The sequence below is a fragment of the Sarcophilus harrisii genome, chromosome X (assembly GCF_902635505.1).
Source record: "Sarcophilus harrisii chromosome X, mSarHar1.11, whole genome shotgun sequence".
Classification (NCBI taxonomy): Eukaryota; Metazoa; Chordata; class Mammalia; order Dasyuromorphia; family Dasyuridae; genus Sarcophilus; species Sarcophilus harrisii.
The window spans coordinates 34775962-34801381 of NC_045432.1; the positions used below are offsets into that span (position 1 = coordinate 34775962).

The following is a 25420-nucleotide window of genomic DNA, read 5'->3' on the forward strand; positions in this document are numbered from 1 at the left end:
AAAACTTGAGGGACCAAAGAATCTCATCTAGGGGTAGACAGAGACACCTGTGGTTGTGGGGTTTTCAAAGCATCATGGGAAAGTAATGTGACCCAAGAATAAGATAAAATACATTTGAGAGCATAGTGTCTCCTCAAGGGGTAGGTAAAGGGACACATGTCCTCTGGAGTTCACTGGGATTCATGGGTAAGTAATAGTGATAAAAGAAAATGGATAAAACAAGATGTATCCTAGGACCCTATGAAGGGTTAGATTGTGACTCTGGGGGTGGTGGGGTTCTCAAGATGTCATAAGGAAATAAAAGTTAACCAAGAACAAGGAAAAACCATGAAAGATCATAGGGCCTCATCAATGGGTAGATTAACAGAACCCTGGGTTTGTGGGGTTCACTATTATCATGGAAAAGTAATGGTTTTTTTTTAATAATTATAACTTTTTATTGACAGAACCCATGCCTGGGTAATTTTTTACAACATTATCCCTTGCACTCACTTCTATTCCGATTTTTCTCTTCCCTCCCTCCATCCCCTCCCGCAGATGGCAAGCAGTCCTATACATGTTAAATATGTCGCAGTATATCCTAGATACAATATATGTGTGCAGAACCAAACAGTTCTCTTGTTCCACAGGAAGAATTGGATTCAGAAAGTAAAAATAACCTGGGAAGAAAAATAAAATTGCAAACAGTTTACATTTATTTCCCAGTGTTCTTTCTTTGGGTGTAGCTGCTTCTGTCCATCGTTGATCAGTTGAAACTGAGCTAGATCTTCTCTTTGTCGAAGAAATCCACTTCCATCAGAATACATCCTCATACAGTATCGTTGTTGAGGTATATAATGATCTCCTGGTTCTGCTCGTTTCACTCAGCATCGGTTCATGTCAGTCTCTCCAAGCCTCTCTGTATTCATCCTGCTGGGCATTTCTTACAGAACAATAATATTCCATAACATTCATATACCACAATTTACCCAACCATTCTCCAATTGATGGGCATCCATTCATTTTCCACTTTCTAGCCACTACAAATAGGACTGCCACAAACATTTTGGCACATACGGGTCCCTTTCCCTTCTTTAGTATCTCCTTGGGGTATAAGCCCAGTAGTAGCACTGCTAGATCAAAGGGTATGCACAGGTTGATAACTTTTTGGACATAATTCCAGAATGCTCTCCAGAATGGCTGGATTCGTTCACAACCCCACCAACAATGCGTCAGTGTCCCAGTTTTCCCGCATCCCCTCCAACATTCATCATTATTTTTTCCTGTCATCTTAGCCAATCTGACAGGTATGTAATGGTATCTCAGAGTTGTCTTAATTTGCATTTCTCTGATCAATAGTGATTTGGAGCACTCTTTCATATGAGTGGAAATAGTTTCAGTTTCATCATCTGAAAATTGTCTGTTCATATCCTTTGACCATTTATCAATTGGAGAATGGCTTGGTTTCTTATAAATTAGAGTCAATGCTCCATATATTTTGGAAATGAGGCATGGAAAAGTAATATTGACCAATGAATGAGGGACCATCTTTTCTCCACAAGGGATAGATAATGAGATTCCAGGGTTTATGAGATCCTCAGTTAGTCATGGGAATGTAATGGTGACTCAAGAACAAGGAGAAAACATGAGGGATCATCAGGTCTCACCCAGGCTAGATAGAGACACCGGGGTTATGGGATTTTCTAGGCATCATTGGGAAACAATGGCAACCAATGAACAAGGGAGCATATTTTCTCAGCAGGGGAAGAGAGAAAGAGACTCCTGGGACTGTGGATTTCTCAGTTGTCATGCTGAAGAAATCTTGTCAGAAGAATGAAAGACCTTAGGGTTTCACGAAGGGGTACACAAAGAGATCCTATGCTTTTGGGTTTCCACAAGGAGTCATGGAGAAGTAATGGTGTCCCAACTATGAGATGAAAAGCTCAGAAACCACATTAAGTGGTAGATAAATTCTTGGTTAATTATTGAGAAGTAATGGTAACACGAAGGATCATAGGGTCTCATCTGTAGATAATCATACTCCTCAGGATGTGGGTTTCTTGGTTTTTCATTTGTAATTATTGGTCACCCATGAACAAGGGACCATAGGATCTCAGCAGGGGGTAGATTTAAGAGACTCCTTATGTTGTGGGGTGATGGGTTAGTCATTGCAAAGTAATGATGATTCAAAAACAAGGAGAAAACATGAAGGACCATGGGGCCTAATCAAGCAATTGTTAACAACAAGGGTTTGGGGGTTTCTCATTTTATGGGGAAAAATCCCTGAAAAGGGAGCTAGGTTTCAAAGGGGGGTAAAAAGGGGATTTAAGGTTTGGTTTTTTAATCCTTAGGAAGAATGGGCCAGGGAAAAGGAAAAATGAGAACGGGTTTTATGGGGGGTGAATCAAGGGATACCTGTGGCTCTCTGGTTGAATGGAATTTTGGGTAATTTGAAATTGGATGAAAAGGGACCTAGGGCCCCCAGGGGTTTAAGGACTCAGTGGTGGTGGGGTTGTTTAGATGTTTGGGCAAAATGGAACCAAAGGGGAAAACGATAAAAACATAGTATGTCTCAAATTAGAAAAACCATTATTTCCCTTTGTTGGAGAAATAATATTAGCCAATGAACGTGGGACCAAACTTAAGGGAAAAGAAAAAAAGACTCTGGGGTTTTTGTTCTTGGTGAAGTAAATAATTGACCGAAAAAAGGTAAAATGGAACTGCCATCAAGGGGTAATAAATGACTCTAGGGTTGTGGGGTTTCGAAAACCAAAAAAAAGGACCCATGAAAAAGATCTTGAGTCTCAAGGGGGATAAAACCCTGGTTTGAGTTTCTTTTCATGAAAAATGGTATATGAATGAACATAATCCTTAATAAAATAAAAAAACTTTTGAACAGTTCCTAGATCATGGGAATAATGGTGACCAAAAAAAGAAAAGAGGCAAAATTTCATCGGGTAAAACCTTGGTTTGGGGGTTTTCAAAGTTAACCCAAAAACCCAAAGAACAAGAAAAACTTTCTCACAAAAATATAAAACCCTTCCTCATTTATTGGATTATAAAAAAATGACCAAAACAGGAAAAGCAAAAAGACTTTAAATAATATAAACTTTATATATTTCTTTGTCACAAAAATTTAATAGTGAACAAGGACCAAATTTCTCACTTAGAGAAAAACCTAAGGTTGTTTTTAATTCAAAAGGGAAAACCCAAAAACAATAATTAAAATGAAGACAAGTGTTAAAGGCAAAATAAAAAGAACCTAAAACTTTTTAGCACAATTATAAATTAATTTTTCCACGGGAGAAAACCCAAAGGGACCAAAGACCATCCATGAAATAAAACCCTATTTTGGGAATTTCCAAATGGCAAAAATGACAAAAAAACAAGAAAAAACATCAAAACCATAACATATTATAGATTAAAAGTTGGGTTGAAAACCCCAGAACAGGGAAAGAAACCTAACAAGGGTTATATATTATCAAACAAAAAAAAAAAAACCTTTTTGGGCCAGTTATCATAAAAAATTCTCATTACAAAAAAGGACTTACAAGGTAATAAAAAAACACTTTAGTTTCTATATCATGGGAAAAAATTTCCAACAAAAAAAGGTCTCTCAAAGGGATAAAATAAACCTAATTTGGGCCTAAAACAAAAAATTTAAAACTACACCATTTTCCAAAAAAAAAAACATTTTTTTGGGGCGGTTTTAGTCAAATTTACTCAAAAAAACACAATCATTTAAATCAGAATGCAAATTAAAACAATTGAATACCACCAACCTTCAGTTCAAAGAAAAAAATAGAATTTGGGGGAAATGTAAAACTGGGACACATCATTATTGGTGAAAAACTCACCATTCAGAAAAATTTAACATTCAAAAAATTATCAACTATCAAACCCAAATCCCTGAACTACTGACCTTTTCCCAAAAATTATAAAAAAAACCTTGCAAATTTTGTGCACCCTCTTTGTTTGGGAAACTAAACTAGTGGAATCAATTGGACAATTGCAAAAATTGTTTATGAAAATCAAATTTTGCTTAACAATAAATTTTCAAAAACCAAACACGAACCCTAGTAAAAACAGGAAAAAATCATTCTTAACAACAATACAAAATCCTTCAGGACGGCCTCTTCAACAATAAAATCCCAAATCAACCAATGGCTTTAAAAAACCACTTTAAACCCAAAAAAACCCAAAATACTAAAACCACACCAAAACCATCCCTCTTTTTTCTCCTCCATTTTGGTTTTCTTCATACCTTAATTTACAATATTTCAAGTCGTTCTTTTATACACAAAATAACTGTTTGGACAGTACACATTTTGTATTTAACTTATACTCTAACATATTTAAATGTTTGTCCAATTCCATCTGGGAAAGGGTGGGAAGGAGGAGAAAAGTTGGAACCAAAGATTTTGTAATGATCAATGCTGAAAATTTACCCATGCATATATCTTGAAAATAAAAAGATATAATAAAAAAAGAACAAAAGAAAAACATGATGTAATGAGTCTATCAAGGGACTCATTTTATTAGGGCCGTGTTAAATTACAAGGCACCCCTTTTTAAAGCAAAGGATGAATAAAAGACTCCAAATTTTAATCTTTGGTTAGTCAATGGGAAGTAATGGAGACCCAAGAACAAGGATTAAACATGGTGACCATTGAGTCTCATCAAATTGAGTAGAAACACCTTGGGTTAAATTTTCTGGCATCTAAATAATTTATTTAAAAAACAGAAACCACCATCTCATCGGGGTAAAAAGAACCTTTTGGGGTTTCATCATAAATAATGGGCCAAACAACATAGGGAAAACATTTTTTTTAATTTAAACCTTTTATTTACAGGATATAACCCTTAACACAGCATTAAATTTTAAAACCTCTTTTCCCATTTTTTCCCCTTACCCCCCTCCCTGGATGGAAAGAAATGGATTTAAAAAAAATTAAAAATTAAACACAAAAGTTACAGGAAAACCTTTTGCCAAAAACGCCAAAAAACCTGGGGAAAAAAAAATCAATTGCATAAAAAAGGGGGGATTCTTAATTTTTATCCTCAATTCTTTCGGGCTCTTTCGTTCCTCTCCTAAAGGGTTATTCCTTTAAAACCGGCCACAAGACATCTCATACGGGGGAATTTCTGGTCCCATTTCCTCCACGGTTAAAAATTTCCTCAAATCCTGGGCATTCTTACACAACAGTTTTCCTAATTCAAACCCCAATTTTGCCATTTAAAGGAAAACCTTCCCCATTTTGACACCCCAAAATTCGAAACCCTCCCCCCTTCTTTTCTTTTAAATATCCCAGTAACCTCTGGATCAAAGGTAGCACGTTTGAAACTTTTTGACATGTTAAACTACTCCCAAAATGGTTGGATTCTTCCAATCCACCAAAATGCATCAATTCCCGTTTTCCCTCCCCAACAATCATCTTTTTTTTTTCATCTTGCCAATCTGACGGGTGGTATCTTAGAGTTGTCTTTTGTTTCTCTGATTAATAATGACTTGGAACATCTTTTCATATGACTAAAATGTTTCAATTTCTTTATCAGGGTGCTTTTTCATATCCTTTGACCTTTTCATTGGGAAGGCGATTTTATAAATTAGGTTAATTCTCTATTTTTTGGAAATGAGGCCCTTTATCAGAACCTTTGACTGTAAAAATATTTTAATTTTTCTTCCCTTCTAATCTTGTCTGCATTAGTTTTGTTTGCAAAAACTTTCAGTTTGGTATAATCGAAATTTTCTATTTGGATCAATTTGATCTCTAGTTCTCTTTGTCTAAAAGACCTCCCCTTCCAATCTGGTAAACTATCCTGTGTTCCTCTAATTTATTAATAATTTCATTCTTTATGCCTGGTCTGAACCCATTTGACCTTATCTTGGTGTTGGCGTCAAGTTGGATCAATCCTAGTTCTACCAATTGTTTCAATTTTCCCAGAATTTTTTATCAAACAGATTCTTATCCCAAAGCTGGGATCTTTGGGTTTTTCAAAGACTAGGTTGCTATTTTGTTGACTGTTTATCCTGAACCTAATCATTCCCTGATCAAATCTATTCCTTAGCCAGTACCAAATAGTTTTGGTAACTGTGCTCTATAATAAATTTTAGTCTGGTACAGCTAAGCCACCTTCATTTGATTTTTTTTTTCCTTAAAATTCTTGACCTTTTTTTTCCATATGAACTTTGTTATTTTCTAGGTCATTAAAATGTTTGTGGGACTCTGATTGGTATAGCCTAAATAAATAATTGTTTATAATTTTCATCTTTGTTTATTTTCGCCCTATCCAAACATTTAAATTTTTCAATTGGTTAGATCAGACTTAATTTGCGTGAAAAGTGGTCTTAATTTTCTCATAAAGTTTCTGATTTTTCCCTTGGCAGATGATTCAAATTTTTATATCATCATAGTTACTTTTGGAATTTCTCAACTCGGACTTTGGATTTTATTGGTGATATATAAGAATCTGAAGACTTACTGGGTTTATTTTATAAAGCAACTTTCTAAATTGTGGATTATTTCTAATAACTTTTTAGCAGAATTCTGGGGTTCTCTAATTATCATGTCATCAAAAGAGTGATAATTTGGTTTCCTCATTCCTATTCTTTATTCCCCAATCTTTTCACTCTTATTCTAAAGCTATTTCTAATACAATTTAAATGTGTGATGGGGCACTTGTTTCCTCAGATCTTATTGGGAATGGGTTTCAGTTTTCTCCATTCATATGATGTTACTGATGGTTTTAAATAGATCTTCTGATTATTTTAAGGAAAGTCCATTTATTCTTACTTTCAAGTGTTTTTTAATAGGAATGGATGTTATTTTTCAATGCTTTTTCTGCATTATTAGGATGTCATATGGTTTTTTAATTTGGTTTTAAATTAATTATATTGATAGTTTTCCTAATAGAACCAAACCCCATTCCTGGTTAAATCCACTTGATCTATGGATTATCTTAAATTTTCTTGATTTTTGCTAATATCTTATTTAAGATTTTAGCATCAATATTCTTAGGAGATTGGTCTTAAATTTTTCTTTTCTGTTTTAACCCCTGGTTTTAGGTATCATACCATGTCTTGTCATAGAAGAATTTGGAGGACCCTTCATTCCCTATTTTATCAAAAATTTATATAGCATTGGGGAATTGTTCTTTAAATGTTTGGTAAAATTCATTAAATCCCATTGGTCCTGGGGATTTTTTCTTGGGGATTTTTAATTCCTGTTCTTTTCTTTTTAAAAATGGGACTATTCAACAATTACTTCCTCCTCTTTATCTGGGAATCTATATTTTTTAGGTAGTCATCCATTTCAAGGTTATAAATTTTTAAAAGTTGAGCAAAATAACTCCCTTTTTTTCTCAATTTCCTCTTCATTGGTGGAAAGTTCTCCTTTTTTTAAGACTATAATTTCATTTTCCTCCCCTCCTTTTCTAAATAATTTAAAACATCTATTTTATTGGCTTTTTTCATGAACCAACTCTTAGTTTTATTAATTGTTCAATAGTTTTTACTTTCAATATTTTTAATTTCCCTTTTTTTAAATTTCCAATTTAGTATTTATTAGGGTTTTAATTTGGTCTTTTTGTTTTTTTATTTAAAGCCAATTCTTAATCTTTCTTTCTCTGTTTTTATTCAAGTAAGCCTCTAAGGATAAATTCCCTTTTTAACTTTGGCTGCATCCCAAAATTTGGTATGATGTCTTCATTTCATTATCTTGGTGGGTATTAATTGTATCTTAATTTGCCTTCCCAATCATTCTTTAAGATGGGTTGTTTATTTAATTTTTTGGTCTATTTCCCCTAACTTTTTTGTTGAATGTAGTTTTTTTATATGATCTGAAAAGGCTTACTATTTCTGCTTTCTTGCATTTAATTTTGAGGTCTTTATGTCCTAATAATGGTCAATTTTGAATGGTTCCATGAACTGCTGAGAAGAAAATATATTCCTTTCTATCTCCATTCAGTTTTCTCCAAAGATCAACATACCCTAATTTTTTCTAATATTCTTTTACTTCTTTAATTTTTTCCTTATTTGTTTTTGGTTTGTCTAATTCTGAGGTAGGGTTGGATCTCCTACATTTAAAGTTTTGTTGTCTTTTTCTTCTTCCTCTCTCTTCTCCGGAAGTTGGATGCCATACCATTGCATATATTTTAATATTGATTTGCTTCTTGTTTGTACCCTTTCGGGTGTAGTTTCCTTTATCTCTTTTAATTAGATCAGTTTTCTTTGGCTTGATCTGAGTAAGGATGGCTACCCTACGACTCACCTAGGCATAATAATTTTTCCAGCCTTTCCTTTCTCTTTATCTCCCTTTAAATGTTTCTTGTAAACAACATATTGAGGGTTCGACGTCCAGTCTGCTATTCCTCCCTTTTATGGGGTTCATCCCATTCCCAATTTACGGTTAAATTACTAAATTTGTATTTCCTACCATCCTAATAAAGATTTGCTTTACTTATTCTTGCCTCCCCCCTCTTTCCCCTTTTTCTTATGTCCCTCTTGTTCGATGTTCCCTCTTTTAATCCTCCCTCCCCCTTTGGTCTTTTTCCTTCCTTCCCTTATTACTCTTTTCTTTTCCCTTTCCTCTCCCCCGTTTTTAATGGGGTGAGAAATTTTCTCTAAAACAAATGTTTTTTTTCTTTAGCCAACTCGTGAGGTAAGATTCACATTTCCTCCCCTCCTAAATTCCCTCAGATATGATAAGTTTCCCCTCTTTGTGGGATTGGTTTCCCTCTTTTTCCCTCCTTCCCACCTTTTCTATATCCCTTTTTCCATATCTACTTCCCTTTTTTTTTTATTAGTACAATCAAATTATACTTATTCTTTTGTATATACAACAAATACAATTCTCAGAGTTATTTTCCTTTTTGCATCTCAGGTTCTATGGTTAGATCAAATTTTTGTTTAGTTCTGGTTTTCTTCAGAAACAAATGGAATTCATTTGTTTCATTAAATATCTTCTTCCCTGGGAAAATGCTCCAACTGGTGGTTTATTCTTGGCTGTAAGTTCTTTGCCTTTCGGAATATCATTTCAGGTTCTTTTTTGATGTGAGGCAGCCGGATCTTGTATTTTTTCCCTCGTTTTGGTTTTTTGCTGCTTTAAAATTTTTCCTTAATCATGTTCAAAATTTGCTACAATATTCCTTGGGGTTTTATTTTAGGGTTTCTTTCAGAAGGTGTTCGATGAATTCTCTCAATGCCTATTTTACCTTCTGATTCTATTACATCTGGGCAGTTCTCTTTGATGATTTCTTGTAAAATAGTATCTAGCATAGGGAAAACATAAGGGAACATAAGACCTCAACAGGTAGATAGAAACTTCTGGAGTATGGGGGTTTTATGATCTCATGAGGAAGTAAAGGTGAACCAAAAACAAGGAGGAACCTTGAAAGATCATAGGGTCTCACCAAGGGGTAATTCAGCACACCCTGGGTTGTATTATTGGTCACCCATAAACAGGGTACCATAGGACCTCAGCAAGGGGTCAAATAAGAGAGTCTTCTGGTTATGGGGTTCTCATGTAGTCATGGGGTAGTAATGGTGACTCAAGAACAGGGGGAAAAATGAATGACCATAAGGTCTCATCAAGAGGTAGATAATGAGATGTAGGAGTTTGAGGAGTTCTCAGTTAATCATGGGGAAATAGTTGCTATAAATCAATGAGAGAATCTTAGGCACCATCAGAGCATGGTTAAAGAGACTCCTGGGGTTTGTGGTTTTTTGATTAATCATGTATAAGTAATGGTGATTTATGAAAGCTGGACCATAGGGTCTCATCAAAGGGTGGGCAAAGACCCTGTGGTTGTGTTTCCTGAGGCATGATGGTGAAATAATTGTGACCCATGAGTGAGGGACCACAGCTTCCCAGCAGGGGTCAATGAATGAAATTCCTGAATTTGGGGGCTTCTTGGTTTGTCATTTGTGATTGTTGGTCACCCATGAACACGGGGCCATAGGGTCTCAGCCAGTGGTAGAAAAAAAGACTCCTGGGTCATGGGCTACTGGGTTAATCGTGGGGAAGTCATGGTGACCAAAGAACAAAGAGAAAACATGAAGGACCATTAGTTCTCCAGAAGGGGTAGATTAGTATAGTCCTTGGGATGTGGGGTTCTTGGTTTGTCATTTGTAATTATTGGTCACCCACAAACAAGGGACATAGGACCTCAGCAGGCGGTCGAATAAGAGACTCTTGTGGTCGTGGGGTTCTTGGGTAGTCATGGGGAAGTAATGGTGATTCAAGAACAAGGAGCAAAAATGAATGACCATAAGGTGTCATCAAGGAGTATATAAAGAAATGGAGAAGGTTGTGGGGTTCTCGATTATTCATGGAGAAGGAATTGCGATCCATGAATGAGAGACTCTCAGGTCTCAGCAGGGGGTAGTTAAAGAGACTCCTGGAGTTTGGGGTTTCTCCCTTAGTCATGTATAAGTAATGGTGACCCACTTGTGGTTGTAGATTGTGGGGTTCTTGAGGCATGATGGCAAAATAATTTTGACCAATGAATGAGAGACCATAGCTTCTCAGCCCGGGGTAGTTAAAGAGACACTTAATTTTGGGGGAGTTCTCAGTTAATCATGAGGAAGGAATGGTGACCCAAGAAGAAACATTAAATATGAGGGACCACGCATCTCATAAAGGGGAAGATAGAGAGACCGGGGGTTCTAGGGTTCTTGGTTGTCATGGGGAAGTGATATTTATGCATGAACAAGAGACCCCATGGAGAGAGGTGGGGAGGGGTAGAGTTAGAGCTTGTGTGAGGGTGAGAGTGAGAGTGAATGTGAGAGTGCATGTGTGAGAGAGATGGATGGGAAGGCAAGCGTTAGGTGAGACAGAGGGAGGGAGAGGCAGAGAGAGAGGGAGAGTGAAGGTAAGTGTGAGAGTGAGTGTGGATGGACAAGGTCAGTCTCATCAAGGGCTAGATAAAGAGACATCTCTAACTTTGCGCTTCACTGGGAGTCATGGGAAGTAATCCTGACCGAATACCAAGGAGAAAACGGGAGGGACCAGCGGTCCTCGGCAGGGGGAAGGTAGAGACTCCTGGGGTGGTGGGATCTCGAGGTGTCATTGGGAAGTAATGGTGAACCAAGAACAAGAAGGAGACCTGAGAAACCAGACGGTCGCCTTAAGGGGTAGATGAAGATACCCCCGAGGTTTAGGGTTTCTGGATGAGTCACGGAGAACAAATGGTGTCCCAAGAACGAAGGAGCATAGGGTCTCATCAAGGAGTAGACAGAGACTCCTGAGGTGCTGGGTTTCCCTAGGAGGCATGGAGAGGAATGGCGACCCAGGAAGAAGAAGAAGAAGAAGAAGAAGACCTGAGAAACCAGAAGGTGTCCTTAAGTGATTGATAGATTAAGAGATTTCTGGGGCTGTGGGGTTTTCAGTTAATCATGGGGACGTAATGGTCACTGATGGACAAAGAACCACAGGGTCTCAGCAGGGGGTAGCTAAAGAGACTCGGAGGGGCGTGGGGCTCTCGGGGTAAATAACGGGGAAGTAATGGGGACTGAAGACCAAGGAGAAAACCTGAAGGCTTGGTGGCGCCATGGTGTTCACGCTTTCCGGTCCCTGCCCGCTCCACATTATCTTCAGTTTCCCCACCGGGGCGCTTAGGCTGCGGCTCGGGCGGAAGTGCCTTGCAGCGGTGGAGCGCTGCGGCTCGGGCGGAAGTGCCTTGCCGCGTGGTCCTCAGAGGCTGTGGTGGTGGCTGAAGGGACGGCCCGGGAGCTCAGGGTTGGCCTGGTTGCCGGCAACGCCATCAGTCATGTTCCCCATCAGGCCCAGCAGCCCCGTCGGGGTCGAGGAGGAGGAACTAGCCGAGGATGATCTGGCATTCATAAGCCAAAGCCAGGGGAGCTCGTCTGAGGGGAGCGGAGAGGCCGCGGCCCGGTCCGCCTCTTCCCCCTCCTTGCTGCAGCCCGGCAACCTCTCCTCCAGCTCTTCCCGCCAGTCCCGCGAGCCGCACAACTCCCAAGATCCAGACAGGCCTTTTCTGACAGAGGCCACAGGCCCAGTGACGGCGGAGGCCTCGGCGATGACGTCGAGCTCTGGGGAGCTTGTGTCCCAGACCAACAGTGAGCCGAGCTCTGGGTCCCCCCGTGCCCACCGGGTCCCCTCTTCTCACAACTCCCCCACGGCCGCCGCTGTGGCAGCCTGCCCATCTGCCTTCACCTTCTCCAGGCGTGTCGCTGCTGCGGCCTCCGGCTCGCACCCCCCAAAGCTCAGGCGGGTGAGAATGACCGGGCGCCCAGTGGACATCCCGCTCTTTGGTTTGCTGAAGAGCCGCAGCCTGGGCCGAGGGAACTATGTAGGCCTGGCCCGAGGGAACTATGTAGACCCCGCCCGAGACAACTTTCACATGATGACCAGGTTGTACAAATCCATCCACCCCGCAGACTTGCTGTACTTAAACACTGGCAGCCACGGCTCCATCTTCAACTTGGAGTACTCCCCTGATGGGTCAGTGTTAACAGTTGCTTGTGAACTGAGTGAAGTTCTTCTTTTTGACCCCATATCTTCAAAGCATATAAAAACGCTTTCTGAAGCTCATAATGACTCCGTAAATAGTATCAGGTTTCTGGATAATAGACTGTTTGCAACATGCTCCGATGACTGTACAGTAGCCCTTTGGGATCTAAGAAAATTAAACTCTAAAGTGTGCACTTTACAAGGTCATTCTAGCTGGGTGAAGAACGTTGAGTATGACGTTAATAAAAGACTCTTAGTTTCATCAGGATTCGATGGAAATGTAATCATTTGGGACACTAACCGGTGCACAGAAGATGGGTGCCCACACAAGACATTCTTTCACACCCGTTTTCTTATGCGGATGAAGTTAACTCCAGACTGTTCCAAAATGCTGATTTCAACCTCTTCTGGTTATCTTTTGATTTTACATGATCTTGACTTGACAAAGTCTTTAAATGTTGGAAGATATCCAATTATAAGGGCAGGAAGCACTGCATGGAATTCTGATGCGAGTACTTCTGCAAGTTCATCTACTTCTAGAGCTGCTGGTTCATCTTCTCGTGATGGGGATTCTGGTTCATTATCTGAGCAACATGTGTCACTTCCTAATTGTCTTGAAATTTTAATACCAGAAGTTCCTCTCAGGAAGCGTAATGGTAACTCCATTACATCTTTACAACTACATCCTAAAAGTCGGGCTGCCCTTTTACGGTGTTCCAGTAATACAGATGATCAGGAGTGGACCTGTGTCTATGAATTCCTAGATGGGCCTCCAGTACGCTCTGTTTCACCTCGTTATTCTCTCAGACTGACTCATTATATTGAGGAAACGAATGTTAGCAGTGGGTATGTCAAAGAACTTTGTTTCAGCCCTGATGGTCGACTGATTTCTTCCCCACATGGCTATGGGATCCGCTTATTGGGATTTGACACCCAGTGCCATGAATTTTTTCACTGCTTATCCCCCAGAGCCAGGCCCTTGAAGGAAATTCATTCTCTTTACTCTCATAATGATATGGTTCTGACAACCAAGTTCTCCCCCACACATTGTCAGATTGCCTCAGGGTGCCTTAGTGGACTCGTGTCTTTGTATCAGCCAAAGTTTTAGGCAAAACTCTCATCAAAAAAGGAACTCTTTTGGTGTTCAACTTCTAAATTACTTCTGTTCAGGTGAAATATTTTCCTTAGACATCTTGTAAGTGGTTCAAGATCCTCATCCCTAGGGTCCATGAACATCCCAACAATGACATAGGGGTACTCAGTCTAACACTGGATGTTTGATACCGCATCTCTAAGACAGACTGTGCATTGTCTTTCTTCCTCGGCATTCCTCTGCTCCTGCTGATCCTGTGCCATGGTTCCTCTGGTTGTGTTGCACAGTAGTCCTTGGAGGACTTTTCTCTAGGTGTGACTCTTGGTAGACATTGGGCAGGATTTTTGGTTCAGGAAGATGGAAAGTGGTGCTACTCCTGAATAAAACCTAGAACACTGATGTTGGCATATTGGTTGTTACAAGCGAAATTTTATCTTGCATATTCATTTGGCCCTTGTAAATGGCCATTATTTCACTATAAAGACTAAATAATGAAAATGTTCTCATAAGTATCAGATTAGATTTTATCATAATGACCTTTGAAGTTTATTGAAACTACTAATCTAGTTTTCACAACATTGAGGGATTTTGTTTATTATGAAATAATAGCCAAATGTTGTTGTGTTTGTGTAATTAGTTTCCTTTGTGTGAAGTTAAACTTCTAGTTTCCTTACTGTATATACTTGTTTTTATTGACAGCTCTGAGAAGTGAAGAAATGGACTTTTTCCTGTGGTGCAAAGAAAAGGTTCTGCTGGCTTAGCAGAAAGCATTTATTATTGACTGATGGGAAAAGCATCATTTAGAGACTTTTGTCATCTTCTTTGCTGCAATCTGTATAGTGTAGTAGAAATTGTTACATTACCTGGGGCAGATCATTGAGTAAAAATGCCCCCTCTTACTCTGCTTTCTTCCCTTATTCCCATGGGGAAAAACGTGTGTAAGAATACTGTTTTTTTTTGAGAACACTTAATTTGTTTCATTAGTGTTATATTTGTTAATTGAGAACACCAGCCCTGTTTCCAGGCTAATTGTCTAGTTATGATATTATTTATACTGTGTGTATTGAATGGAATGTCACATAAGAACATATACTGAATAGGTTCCATATTTAAACCAGGGCTGGAAGTTGTTTTCCCCTTTTTTTTTTGGTTCCTTCCCTCCTTTTCTTCTTCTTCTTCTTTTTTTTTTTATCATGGGCTTGAAATGCATTGCCCTATGAACAACAATTGGGCCATCCTCAAGAAATGACAGTTATACACAAGTTGCCATGTCAATGTAAATATCTTCCCATCCTGCATTATAGCTAAGTAACTAGAATTGATACTTATGTGTGTTAAAATAATACTTTAGTAGATCTTTATTTGTAGAACATTTTTGAAGAGTTAGATTATAAATATAAGTAGTAGCTCCGGCCTAGCTGTCGGACCAGAGAATACATCTCCCAGCTATGGCAGTAAATTTAGAGTTACAAAATATGGATATAATTATACCAAATTAAGGGAGTTGGAAAACCTGTTGAACCAATCATTCACATGTACAAATGTGCCTTGTTTAAGCCAGTAGATGCATTCCTCATATTTTGGGGGAATTTCTGTCAACTCAAACATTTCTCACTAATTTGTATTATGTAATTGGAAGATGCTTTTCTGTACAAAAATGTTGCCACAAGAAATAATAAAAACCACTTTTGTGCATTGAAAAAAAAAGAACATGGAGCAAACACGAAGGGCCATAGGGTCTCATCAAGTGGTAGATAAAGATATTCATGGGTTTGTGGGATTCTGAGGTGGTCTTGGGCTATTAATATTGATCATTGAACAAGGGACTGTAAGGTCTCAGCAGGAGGTATATTACAAGACTTCTGAGGTCTTGGGATGCTGAATGGTGACTCGAGTAAGATGAAAACATGAAGGATCATCAAGGGATAGAGTGTCACTGGATTTTGGGGTTCTCTGTTAGATATGGGGTAGTAGTGGTGTTCCAAGAAGCAGAAGAAAGCATTCAGGGTCATAGGGTCTCATCAAGGTGCAGTTAACTATGCTCATGGTGTTGTGGGGGTTCTCAGTTTGTCATAGGGAAATAATGATCACCAAAGAATTAGGCACCACAGTTTCTCAGCAGGGGGTAGATAAAGAGCCCTTTAGGGTCATGGGGTTTTCAGTTAATCATGGGTTAGTAATGGTGGCCAAAGAACAAGGAGAAAACATGAAGGACCATTGGGTCTCATGAAGTGTGTGTATATATATATATAAATAAATAAATAAGTATATTTCTGGGTATGTGGGGTTCTCTGTTTTTCATTGGTAATTATTGGTCATCCATAACAATGGTCCATAGGATCTCCAATGATTGTGGGGTTCTCGGATAATTTTGGGAAAGTAATGATGACTAAAGAACAAGGCAATAAAATGAAAGACGATAGGGCTTCATCACGTGGTCAATAAAGAAATACAGGCGTTGTGGTGTTCTCAGTTAATCATGGAAAAACAATTGCGGTCCATTAACAAGATCTTATTGTGTCTCAGCAGGGGACAGATAAAGAGACTCCTGGTGTTTTGGTTTTTTCGATTAGTCATGTATAAGTAATTGTAATACATGAAAGATGGACCTTAGTTTCTCTGTTATAGTTTCTCATCAAGGGGTAGGTAGTGATGCTTGTGGCTGTGGGGTTCTTGGAGCGTGGACGGTAAGTAAAGGGGACCAATGAACTTAGGACTATAGCTTCTCATCAGAGGGCAGATAAAGAGACTCCTGAATTTTTGGAGTTCTTGGTTAATCATGAGGAAGTAATGGTGACCCAAGAACAAGGATTAAACATGAGGGACCTTCGGGTCTCATAAAGGAATAGATAGAGAGACCTGGGATTCTGGGGTTCTTGGTTGTCATGGGGAAGTGATGTTCATGCATGAACAACAGACCACATGGAGAGAGGGGGGGGGGAAGAGAGATGGGGAGGGGAGAGAGGGAGGGGGGAAAGAGAGTGGTAGAATTAGACCGTGTGTGACTGTGAGAGAGTGAGTGATTGTGTGGGTGTGAGTGTGAGAGTATGTTAGAGTGTGAGAGTGAGAGTGTTAGAGACTAGGGGAAAGTTATGGGGTTCTTGGGGAGTCACAAGGGGATAATTCCAACGATTCCTAAATGGAGAAACTTTCTGAGGGCCCATCAGAGGTGTTCACCAGGCAGTACTGTATATATGAGACTCCTTAAAGAGGTGTAGTTTTGGGGAGAGCCAGAGAAGGAAAAGACAGACCCCTGAACAGGGGAGGAATATGGGGATGACAGACATTTAGGAAGGGATAAAGAGATATCTGGAGGAATATATTTGGAGATCTTGGGGAATCAAGAGTGGGGAGTTACAGAAATCCCTAAGAAGCATAGGATGCCTTAGGTGTTGAACAGTAGATGAATAGAGCAGGTAGGGGTGTGTATGTGTGTGTGTGTGTGTGTGTGTGTAGATGGAGTTGCAGTATTCTTGTGGAGTTCAAAGGGGGAAGCCACCAAACCCATGAACTTGGGGAAGATATTGGGGTCATGAATACTCAGTGAGGAGTAGACAACAGACTCTGGGGAGAGATTGTGGGGTTGTTGGGAAATCAAAAGGGGAGGGTTATAAAGATCCACGGAAAGGAGAGACCATATGGGAGTCAGCAGGGTTTAGACACAGAGATTCTTTGAGGGAGATTATGGAGTTTTTGTTTAGTTATAGGGAGAAGTACTATGATCCCTGTATATGTCCATAGCAGAGATTCATGGAGGGAGGTTTTGGGGGGCTTTGGGGAGTCAAGAGAGGAAAGTTCCAAAGACCTCTGTGCAGGGAGAACATAGGTACAGAGATTTGTAAAGGAAGGCTATGGGATTCTTGGGGAGCCAGATACTCCTGGGAAGAGGTGTTTGGGGGTTGGGGGTCAGGAACCTCTGAACCATGGGAGATCTTAAGGTGCCAGCAGATACTGAGAATCTGGGCAGGGGGATGAAAGATATAGGGAGTCATTACAAAGTCTCCAGGAAGAGGAGTCATAGGGGTTGTGGGTGACCACCAGAGGATGGATAGAGTGCTTCGGGAGACGCAGAGTTGTTTGGAAATTGGGGTGGGTTAGAGACCCCTGAATGGCAGAAGAATATGGGGCTGTAGGCATTCAACTGGCATTAGACATGGAGACTCTTTGGGGAGGTTGTGGAATACTTTAGAATTCTGGAGCAGGGAGCTACAAAGACTGTTTAGCAGAGGATATGGGAGCCATGGATGCTCAGTATGAGTAGTACAGAGTCTCCTTGTGGGGGAGATTTGGGGTTCTTGTAGTGTCAACAGGAAGGACTTAACAGAGACCTATTACCAAGCCGGGGATTTGAGGATCCTAGGGTAGGTCATTGTTTATCTTGTGGAAGGAGAGCCCTCAATAGGGAGAGGACGTGAGGCTGGAACATAAGTGCTCAGCAGTGAAATGACATGAGGTGGATGTTATATAGGGGGTCAGCACAGGGGTAGGTACAGAGCTTCTTTGGTGGATGTTGTGGGGTTCTTGCTTAGTCAAGGAAAGAGTTACAGAGACCCCTGACAGGGAGAGGATGGGGGCATTGTAAGGTACTCAAATGTCAATAAATACAGGCTCTTTGGAGAGAGATTGGGGTTCTTGCGTAGACAGGAAGGGGAAGTTATAGAAGTTATAGATGAGGAAGAGTAGATAGGGGGTCATAGTGGCTCAGCAGAATGGCAGATGCCTAGTGTTCTAGGATAAGCTTTTTGGTAGTCTTGGACTTCAGGAAGAGTGAATTACAGAGATACTGGAACAGGGGAAGGATTATGGGTTCATAGGTACTCAGCAGGAGGTCAGAACTAAGACTTCTTGGGAGAAAGATTGTGGGGTTCTTAGGAAGTGAGGAATCCTAGAGACCCTCTAATGGGCAGAGAACATGGGAGGATTATAAGTGCTTAGCATGAGATAGTTTCAGAGAATCTGTGTGGAAGTTTGGAGTTTTTAGGATATCAGGAAGAGGGAATTGCAGAGCACCTTGAATAGAGACTGCATATGTGGAATGTTTTTGCTCCTTGGAGGGAAAGAGGGAAGATCATGGCTTCTTAGGAACTCAGGAAGGGGAGTTTCCAGAGACCTCTGAATGAGGGGAGTATATGGGGGTCTTGGTCCTCAAAAGGGGTAGATACAGAGGTTCTCTGAGGAGAGGGTATAGAATTCCTAGGGAGTTATGATGGGAGTTACAGAACAGGATAATAGAAGGGGATCATAGGGACTCAGCAGAAGGGGAAATATAGTCTGGAGGGAGTTATAGAGATCCCTGAAGAGAGTGGATATGGGCTCGTGGTTGCTCAGCATGGGTTAGATAGAGATTCTTTTGTTGAAGAATGTGGAGATCTCAGGCAGTCAAGAAGGGGGAGTGAGTGTGACCCCTGAACATTTGTGCAGGTACTGGAAAGTTAGTAGAAAGGAGATAGAGATGACTGGAGGACAGTCATAGGTGCTCAGCAGGGACTCTTTGAGGAAAGTTTGTGGACTTAGGAGTGGGACGTTAGTGACTAATGAATGGGGTGGGGCATAGGAGGGGTTGTAGGTCCTCAGCTGGGAGTAGATGCAGAGGCTCTTTGAGGGAGGTTTGGGGTATCTTGGAGAGTAATTGGGTGGGGTTACAGTAACCCTTGAATAGCAGGACAACCTGAGAGATGGTAGGTTCTCAGCAGGGGATAAATACAGAGACTATGCAATGGAAGTGTTTGGGCATCTTGGGTAAGGGGAAAAGAACTGCAGAGACCCTTTGATGGGAAGAGAATTTGGGGGACTTCATACTGGGGGAACTCAGTAGGGAGTACATATTTAGACTGCTGGAGGTGTATATCTTGGTGAATCAGGAGGGAGAATTTATAGAGACCCCCTCAACAAGGGAAGGACTTGGAGGTCATAGGTGCTTAGCAGGGGGTAGATACAGGATGCTCGTGGAGAGATTGGCAGGTTCTTGGGGAGTCTGGAGGGGAAATTAACGACTCACATGAATACAAATTGAATATGGAGACTTATAGCTTCTCAGCAGGGTTTGTGCAGCTACTGGGAAGTTAGTAGAAAGGAGATAAAGAGATAACTGGAGGAAAGTCTGGGATCTTAGAGTCAATAGGAGAAACACACTCATGGCAAGGGGGAGCAAGCATTTATTTAGCGCCTACTATGTGCCAGGCACTGTGCTAAGCACTTTACATATATTATCTCATTTGATTTTCACAACCACCCTGAGAGGTAAGTACTATTAGTATCCTCATTTTCTTATGGATGAGTAAACAGAGTTAAATAACTTGCTTCAGGTCCCACAACTAGTGTCTAGGCAGGATTTTGAACTTGGGTCTTCTTAACTCCAGGCTCTAGCTACAGAAGGGGAGCAGGAGGGGGATGGGGGAAAGGTGTAGGGTTCTTGGGGAGTTTAGAGGGAACAGTTGTCCCAGGTGCAGAGATCTGGGGGCTCTGGAGAGGTGGAGGGGGCAAGGGAAAGTTGTGAAGGTTTGGGGAGTGAGGAAAAAGACCTGCATTTAAAGAGGTGCTGGAGGATAAATAAGGGGACAAGAGGAGGATAGGAGCTCAGCATAGGGTGGGCACAGAGAATCTGGGGGGGGGGAGTCTGGGGGAGAACCAAAAACTAGACAGAGGGATACTCTAGAAATACTATTTTGAAAAAGAAGAAAGAATGGAAGAACATTTTTTTTTCAATTTTCCACAACCAATTATTATTTGTCCCATTGGGAGGTTTCTACAATAGGAAATCAGAAACAATAAGATTTTTTCCCATATTTTGGTTTTGATTTCTTTGCCCAGGAGATTCTCTTCCTTCTCACAAATCAAACCCAGGGATGATTATTTTTGTCCCCTTTTACTTTCACATATCTCTTTGACCTTCACTTCCCTCCTTCTTCCTCGTCCTCCTTCCTGGCTTTCTCTTCATAATAATGAAAGATAGATTAAGAATAATTCTGAATGATAAGTCTTTGAACAACAAGCCGCCATTTGTGTTAATTAAAATGAAAATTATATATGTAACTTTTAAGGAACAGGAAAATTTCACATTAAATACCTGCCCTGTTGGGCAGTGAGGGATAAAGGGAAGAAGAGAAAATATATCACTGTCCTTTATTAGTTCTTATGGAGAGAATAGTTGACCCTGGGAATCTTGGAGAGGAATTGATAGATGCAGAGATCCCTGCTGGGATGGGTGGGAGGAGACTGGGACAATGTAAAAGAGTAAGTGGGAGGTGTCGGGACGCAGAGACCTATGGGAGTGGGTGCTGTGAGATTATTGGGGTATTAGGAAGGGTTAGAGGGAGGAAGGGAGGAAGAAGAAGTGCTGTCTGGGGGGCTCAGAATATCAGAGTAGATGTGCAGACCCTGTGACGAGTAGTGCTGTGTGTCTGCAGGGAAGGCTGGCCCAGCACAGGGAGACAGAATCCTGGGAATGGAGCCTGGAAGTGCTCAAGGATGCCTCTAGGGGGAGACAGAGACCACCTCGAGAGTCTCAGGGCTCATTGGTAGTCAGCTGGGGGAGAACCTGAAAACCTTGGGAAGCAGGCTGTATGATCTTGAGATGCCTGCTGGGAAGAGACATGGGATATCTGGGGAGAGACCTGTGAGGTCTTGGGGACCCCCATGGGGGAGTATGGGGGAAACACAGGGACCCTTGCCAGGAAAGCCAGCATGGGAGTCATATTAGGAAGAAGTGTGGGGGAGCCTTGTGGGGAATGGGGGAGTTATCAGCAAGAACCTACAGAGACCCTTGTGAGCTGAAATGTTGGTGGGAGGGAACCCTGTAGGTCTTTTGGGTATCATCAGGGGATAGGCACAGAAATCTCTGGGGAAGGGGGAGACTGTCTTATAGACTGAACAGTGGGGTGCCAGAGAGATCCCTGAGCTGGAGGAGGTACGGACCTTGGGAAGTCAGGATTGGAGGAGGTATAGGACAGCAGGAGGAATCTCTCAGCTGGGGGAGGGCAGGGAACTGAGGTATCTTGGGGTGTCAGAGGGAGAGACTGAGAGATCCTGGGAAGATGGGGCAAGGGATCAGGTGGGAGGAGGGAAGATTCTATCGATATACTGACTCCTGCATCAGTTCTCTGATGACTGTATCCCAATTACTTCCTCTTATTCTCATTACACTCTATTATCTTGAATTACAGGGGTCAGTATAAGGAAGCCATCACAACTAACACATATTTCTCTCAACTGTCACTTCTCGAAGTCTCAGTTTCCGCTGGGATAGACAGGGCAGGGAAATTGGTGTCTGAGGATCCCCCCAGATCTGACATGCTGGGATTCTGACAATTTCTCCATTAGCCCATAGCTTGTCTACATCTTGCTCCCAAACTCCCATCTTGCTGCTGGGAGACAGGATGGCCCCATCTTTGCTTCTCCATCTGTTCCCCCTTCCCTGCTTGGTGCTATCCAGCCCCTTATTATTTTCATAGACCTAGTACTTGGCATTTATTTGAAGGGGAGGTGGAAAGGCAGGGCTGGTGCCAAAGGGGAAGATTCTCCCTATCTAGAGTCAATCAATCCTGCTGAAAGATAGGTTTCAGCTCGCCATAAAGACCTTTGTGAAAATTAGGGCTGTTCAGTATTGAAAAGGGCTGCCTTAGGGAGGTAGTGAGCTCTCTATCACTGGAGATGTGGACATGGAGGCTGCATAATCACTTGTCTGAGATACCACAGGCAGGATCTCTGTTGGGTCAAAGGCTTGGACTAGGTAATCTCTGGGTGAGCTCTCCTCCAGCTGCAAAATCCTATATTTATTTTGTAGGGGTAAGAGCTGGAAGGGACCTCCCAGACCACCTAATCCCACTCTCCCACCCTCCATTTTACAGCTGAGATAATTGTGACCTAAGTCATTAACTCCAGAACCTAGGTTCTGCTTCGGAGGGGAGTTGGTTGATTAATTGAGGGGGCTACAAGGCTCCAGGTTCTGTGGAGAAGCCGTTTCTACATTCCCTTGGAGTGTGTCCCATACCTCTAGGCAGGCAGATGACAAGCATGTGTTAAACCCTTCCTTTAGGTGCCAGGTGCTGGGGCTACACATACAAGCAAAAAGAAAGCCTGTCTTACTTCCGTTCCCTTGGAGGAAAGACAACTGGAAACTGAAAAGGGGCATAAAAGTGCCAGTGTTGGGACATGGAGGCAATGCCCTGAGAGTCAGAAGCACAGAAGGGAGAGGAATGAAGCAAAGCTGCCCTGAGGCAACCCAAGCTGGAGGCCCCAGGAAAGGAACTCGCCAAAATCATTTGATTTGGGGAGGGGACTTTGTTTTTGGGTCTGAATGTATTGCAGGGGGTCCTCAACTACGGCCTGCGGGCCAGATGCGGCAGCTGAGGACATTTATCCCCCTCACCCAGAGCTATGAAGTTTCTTTATTTAAAGGCCCACAAAACAAAGTTTTTGTTTTTACCATAGTCCGGCCCTCCAACAGTCTGAGGAACAGTGAACTGGCCCCCTAGTTAAAAAGTTTGAGGACCCCTCTTTTAGACCCAAGGCACAGTAGGGTATAGTGAGCATACTCCCTTTTCACTGTGAGTCTAGAGATGAAGTAAGTCATTAATCCAACTGACATTTTTCATTTTTATAGTCCTTAGTGTGTGGAATACTATCCTCCAGGCTAGAGGAGATAAAAAAAATTTCAATATGTCTTGGGTTCGATTTTCCATAGGTATTATGGTCTATTAGCTATAATGATAATTAAGATTTCGTGATAAAGCAAATTAGAAAATTACAAAAAAAAAGAAGTATCATATGAGGTCTGCAGGAAGGCTTGTTCCTGGGAGGCAGCAAGAACTGTATTTGGAGCCGGAGGTATTAGATTTAATTTATTAAGCACCTACTATGTGCCAGATACTGTGCTATGAGCTGGGAAAGAATACAATACAAGCAGAAAGACAGTTCCTGTCTTCAAGGAACTTACATTCTAAAACACATAAAGAGGGATTGAAAAGGAGGGATTTCAGGAGTTAAATTGGAGTAGAAGTAAGTATGCCGTAGTAGCAGCAGCAGCAATAGCAGTTGCAGAAATAATAGTAGTAGCAGTAGTAGTCTTAGTTATAGTAGTAGTGGTAGTAATAGCAATAATACTAGTGGGAGTAGTAGTGGTGGTAGTGGTAGTAATAATAGTAGTAGTAGTAGTAGTAATAATAGTAGTAGTGGTGGTGGTAGTAGTAATAGTAGTAGCAATAGTGGTAGTAGTAATAATAGTAGTAGTAATAGAATTAATAATAGTGGTAGTAGTGGTGGTGGAAGTAGTAATAGTAGTAATAGTATTAATAATAGTGGTGGTAGTAGTAATAGTAGTAGTGGTAGTAGTAATAGTACTAGTAGTGTGGTGGTAGTAGTAGTAGTAGTAGTAATAGTAGTTGTAGTCTTAGTCATAGTAGTAGTAGTAGCTGAAGAAGAAGAAAGAAGAGAGAAGAAGGAAGAAGAAAAAGAAGAAATAGAAGTAATAATGATGATGATGATGATGATAGATTAGGAGGAAGAGTAGTAGTTATGGTTATTTGTCCTTCTTTCTCAAATGTCATGTTACCATGACATCAGGGAGGTAATACCATTGCATGAATTGGATTTAAGTGAGAAAGGGCTGTGCAAAGTAGGTACATATTGGAGAACCTGAGTTCACATCTGGTTCTATTCCTAGCTGTGTGACCTCCTATCTATAAAATGAAAGAGTTTGGTCTCTACCTCCCAGTTGCCTTACTGAGATTTCAGCAGGAAAGTCATTGTGCTCTTAGTTCAGGATTAGAAGTCTCTGGTTCAACTGTTTTAGGGACTCAGCTCCCAGGTTTGTCAACTCTCAACAGGAGTTAGGAACAGTACAGGCTCTCTTGTTCAACAAATCTTGCTGGTTCAGAAATGAACCAGGGGCCTCACCATAACTTGCGGACAATTCAACAATTCATCTAGTTTTTTTTTTTTTTTTTAGGGCTAATAGGCTTTAATTTGGTTGACCTTAAAATATCTTAATAGTTTGACCTAGTTTTCAAATCAACATACATTCCACCAAGTAAAATGCCAATTGGACAAAAATTTCTCTTATGAAATTTGGTAAGTTCCCCCTTCAACAAAAAATTCAACTTTAGGACATTCAATTGTCACTTTAAACTTTTGTTGTGTAAATAATAGTAACCAATATCAGAGAGACTAAGTGAAGCCATTTAAGACATGATCTTAACAGGTAGAAAATAACATATTCTCAAATTTTTAGTTTTTCATATTTTTCTCAAATCTTGAATCTTTCAATGAGTTCTATAACAAGTAGAAAATAGACTACCTGGTGTTTCTCAATCAAAGCTATCCTAGCACTAAAGTCCCTGATTTTAACACTACAGATTCTAGGATATTGTTGTCTAATCAGTAAAACAAGACCAACTAAAAAAGTTAAGCCACCATAGAATTTTCTTTTTCAGAATAGCCATTTAAACAGAAACGTGAGCTTCCAATATCAAACTGACTACCTGATTTAAAAAAAAAAGTCACTTGGTAGGTTAATTTCAAATTGTCAGAAACCCAGAGATGACACTTAGGGAAAACTAATAACCAATACAGAGCAAAGGATATCTTATTGACCTGTCAATTGCCATTCTTTCTGGATTTCATTTGCTCAGCCATACACATTGCCTTTCCCATTAACCTTTATCTCTCTAGCCTCACTTTTCACTCCTGGACTTTTTTGCTTCAAAGTTGCAGCTACTTCTTCCTTCTCAGGACCCCATTTTCAGTTTTCCAAAAATTAGATTTTCTTTCCCTAGATTAACACTAATTTTGATCCACTCTAGAAAAACAAATTATATTGTACTATTTAAAACCTAATTAGGTGAATAAGTTGTAATTTATACTATTGAGTGATAAGAAA

The 25420-nt window shown here is 40.7% G+C and overlaps 1 protein-coding gene across 1 annotated transcript; it reads left to right on the forward strand.

The window, feature by feature from the left end:
- Positions 1 to 11467: 11467 nt before the first annotated feature.
- On the forward strand, positions 11468 to 15796 carry LOC100920764 (DDB1- and CUL4-associated factor 10-like). Its single transcript, XM_012553247.2, has one exon. The coding sequence runs from the start codon at positions 11530 to 11532 to the stop codon at positions 13558 to 13560; it is 2031 nt and encodes a 676-aa protein (XP_012408701.2). The 5' UTR covers positions 11468 to 11529; the 3' UTR covers positions 13561 to 15796.
- The last annotated feature ends 9624 nt before the right edge of the window (positions 15797 to 25420 follow it).

Excerpts from the sequence above, each read along its gene's own strand:
- LOC100920764 (XM_012553247.2), top strand. The coding sequence starts at position 11,530 with ATGGTGTTCACGCTTTCCGGTCCCTGCCCGCTCCACATTATCTTCAGT.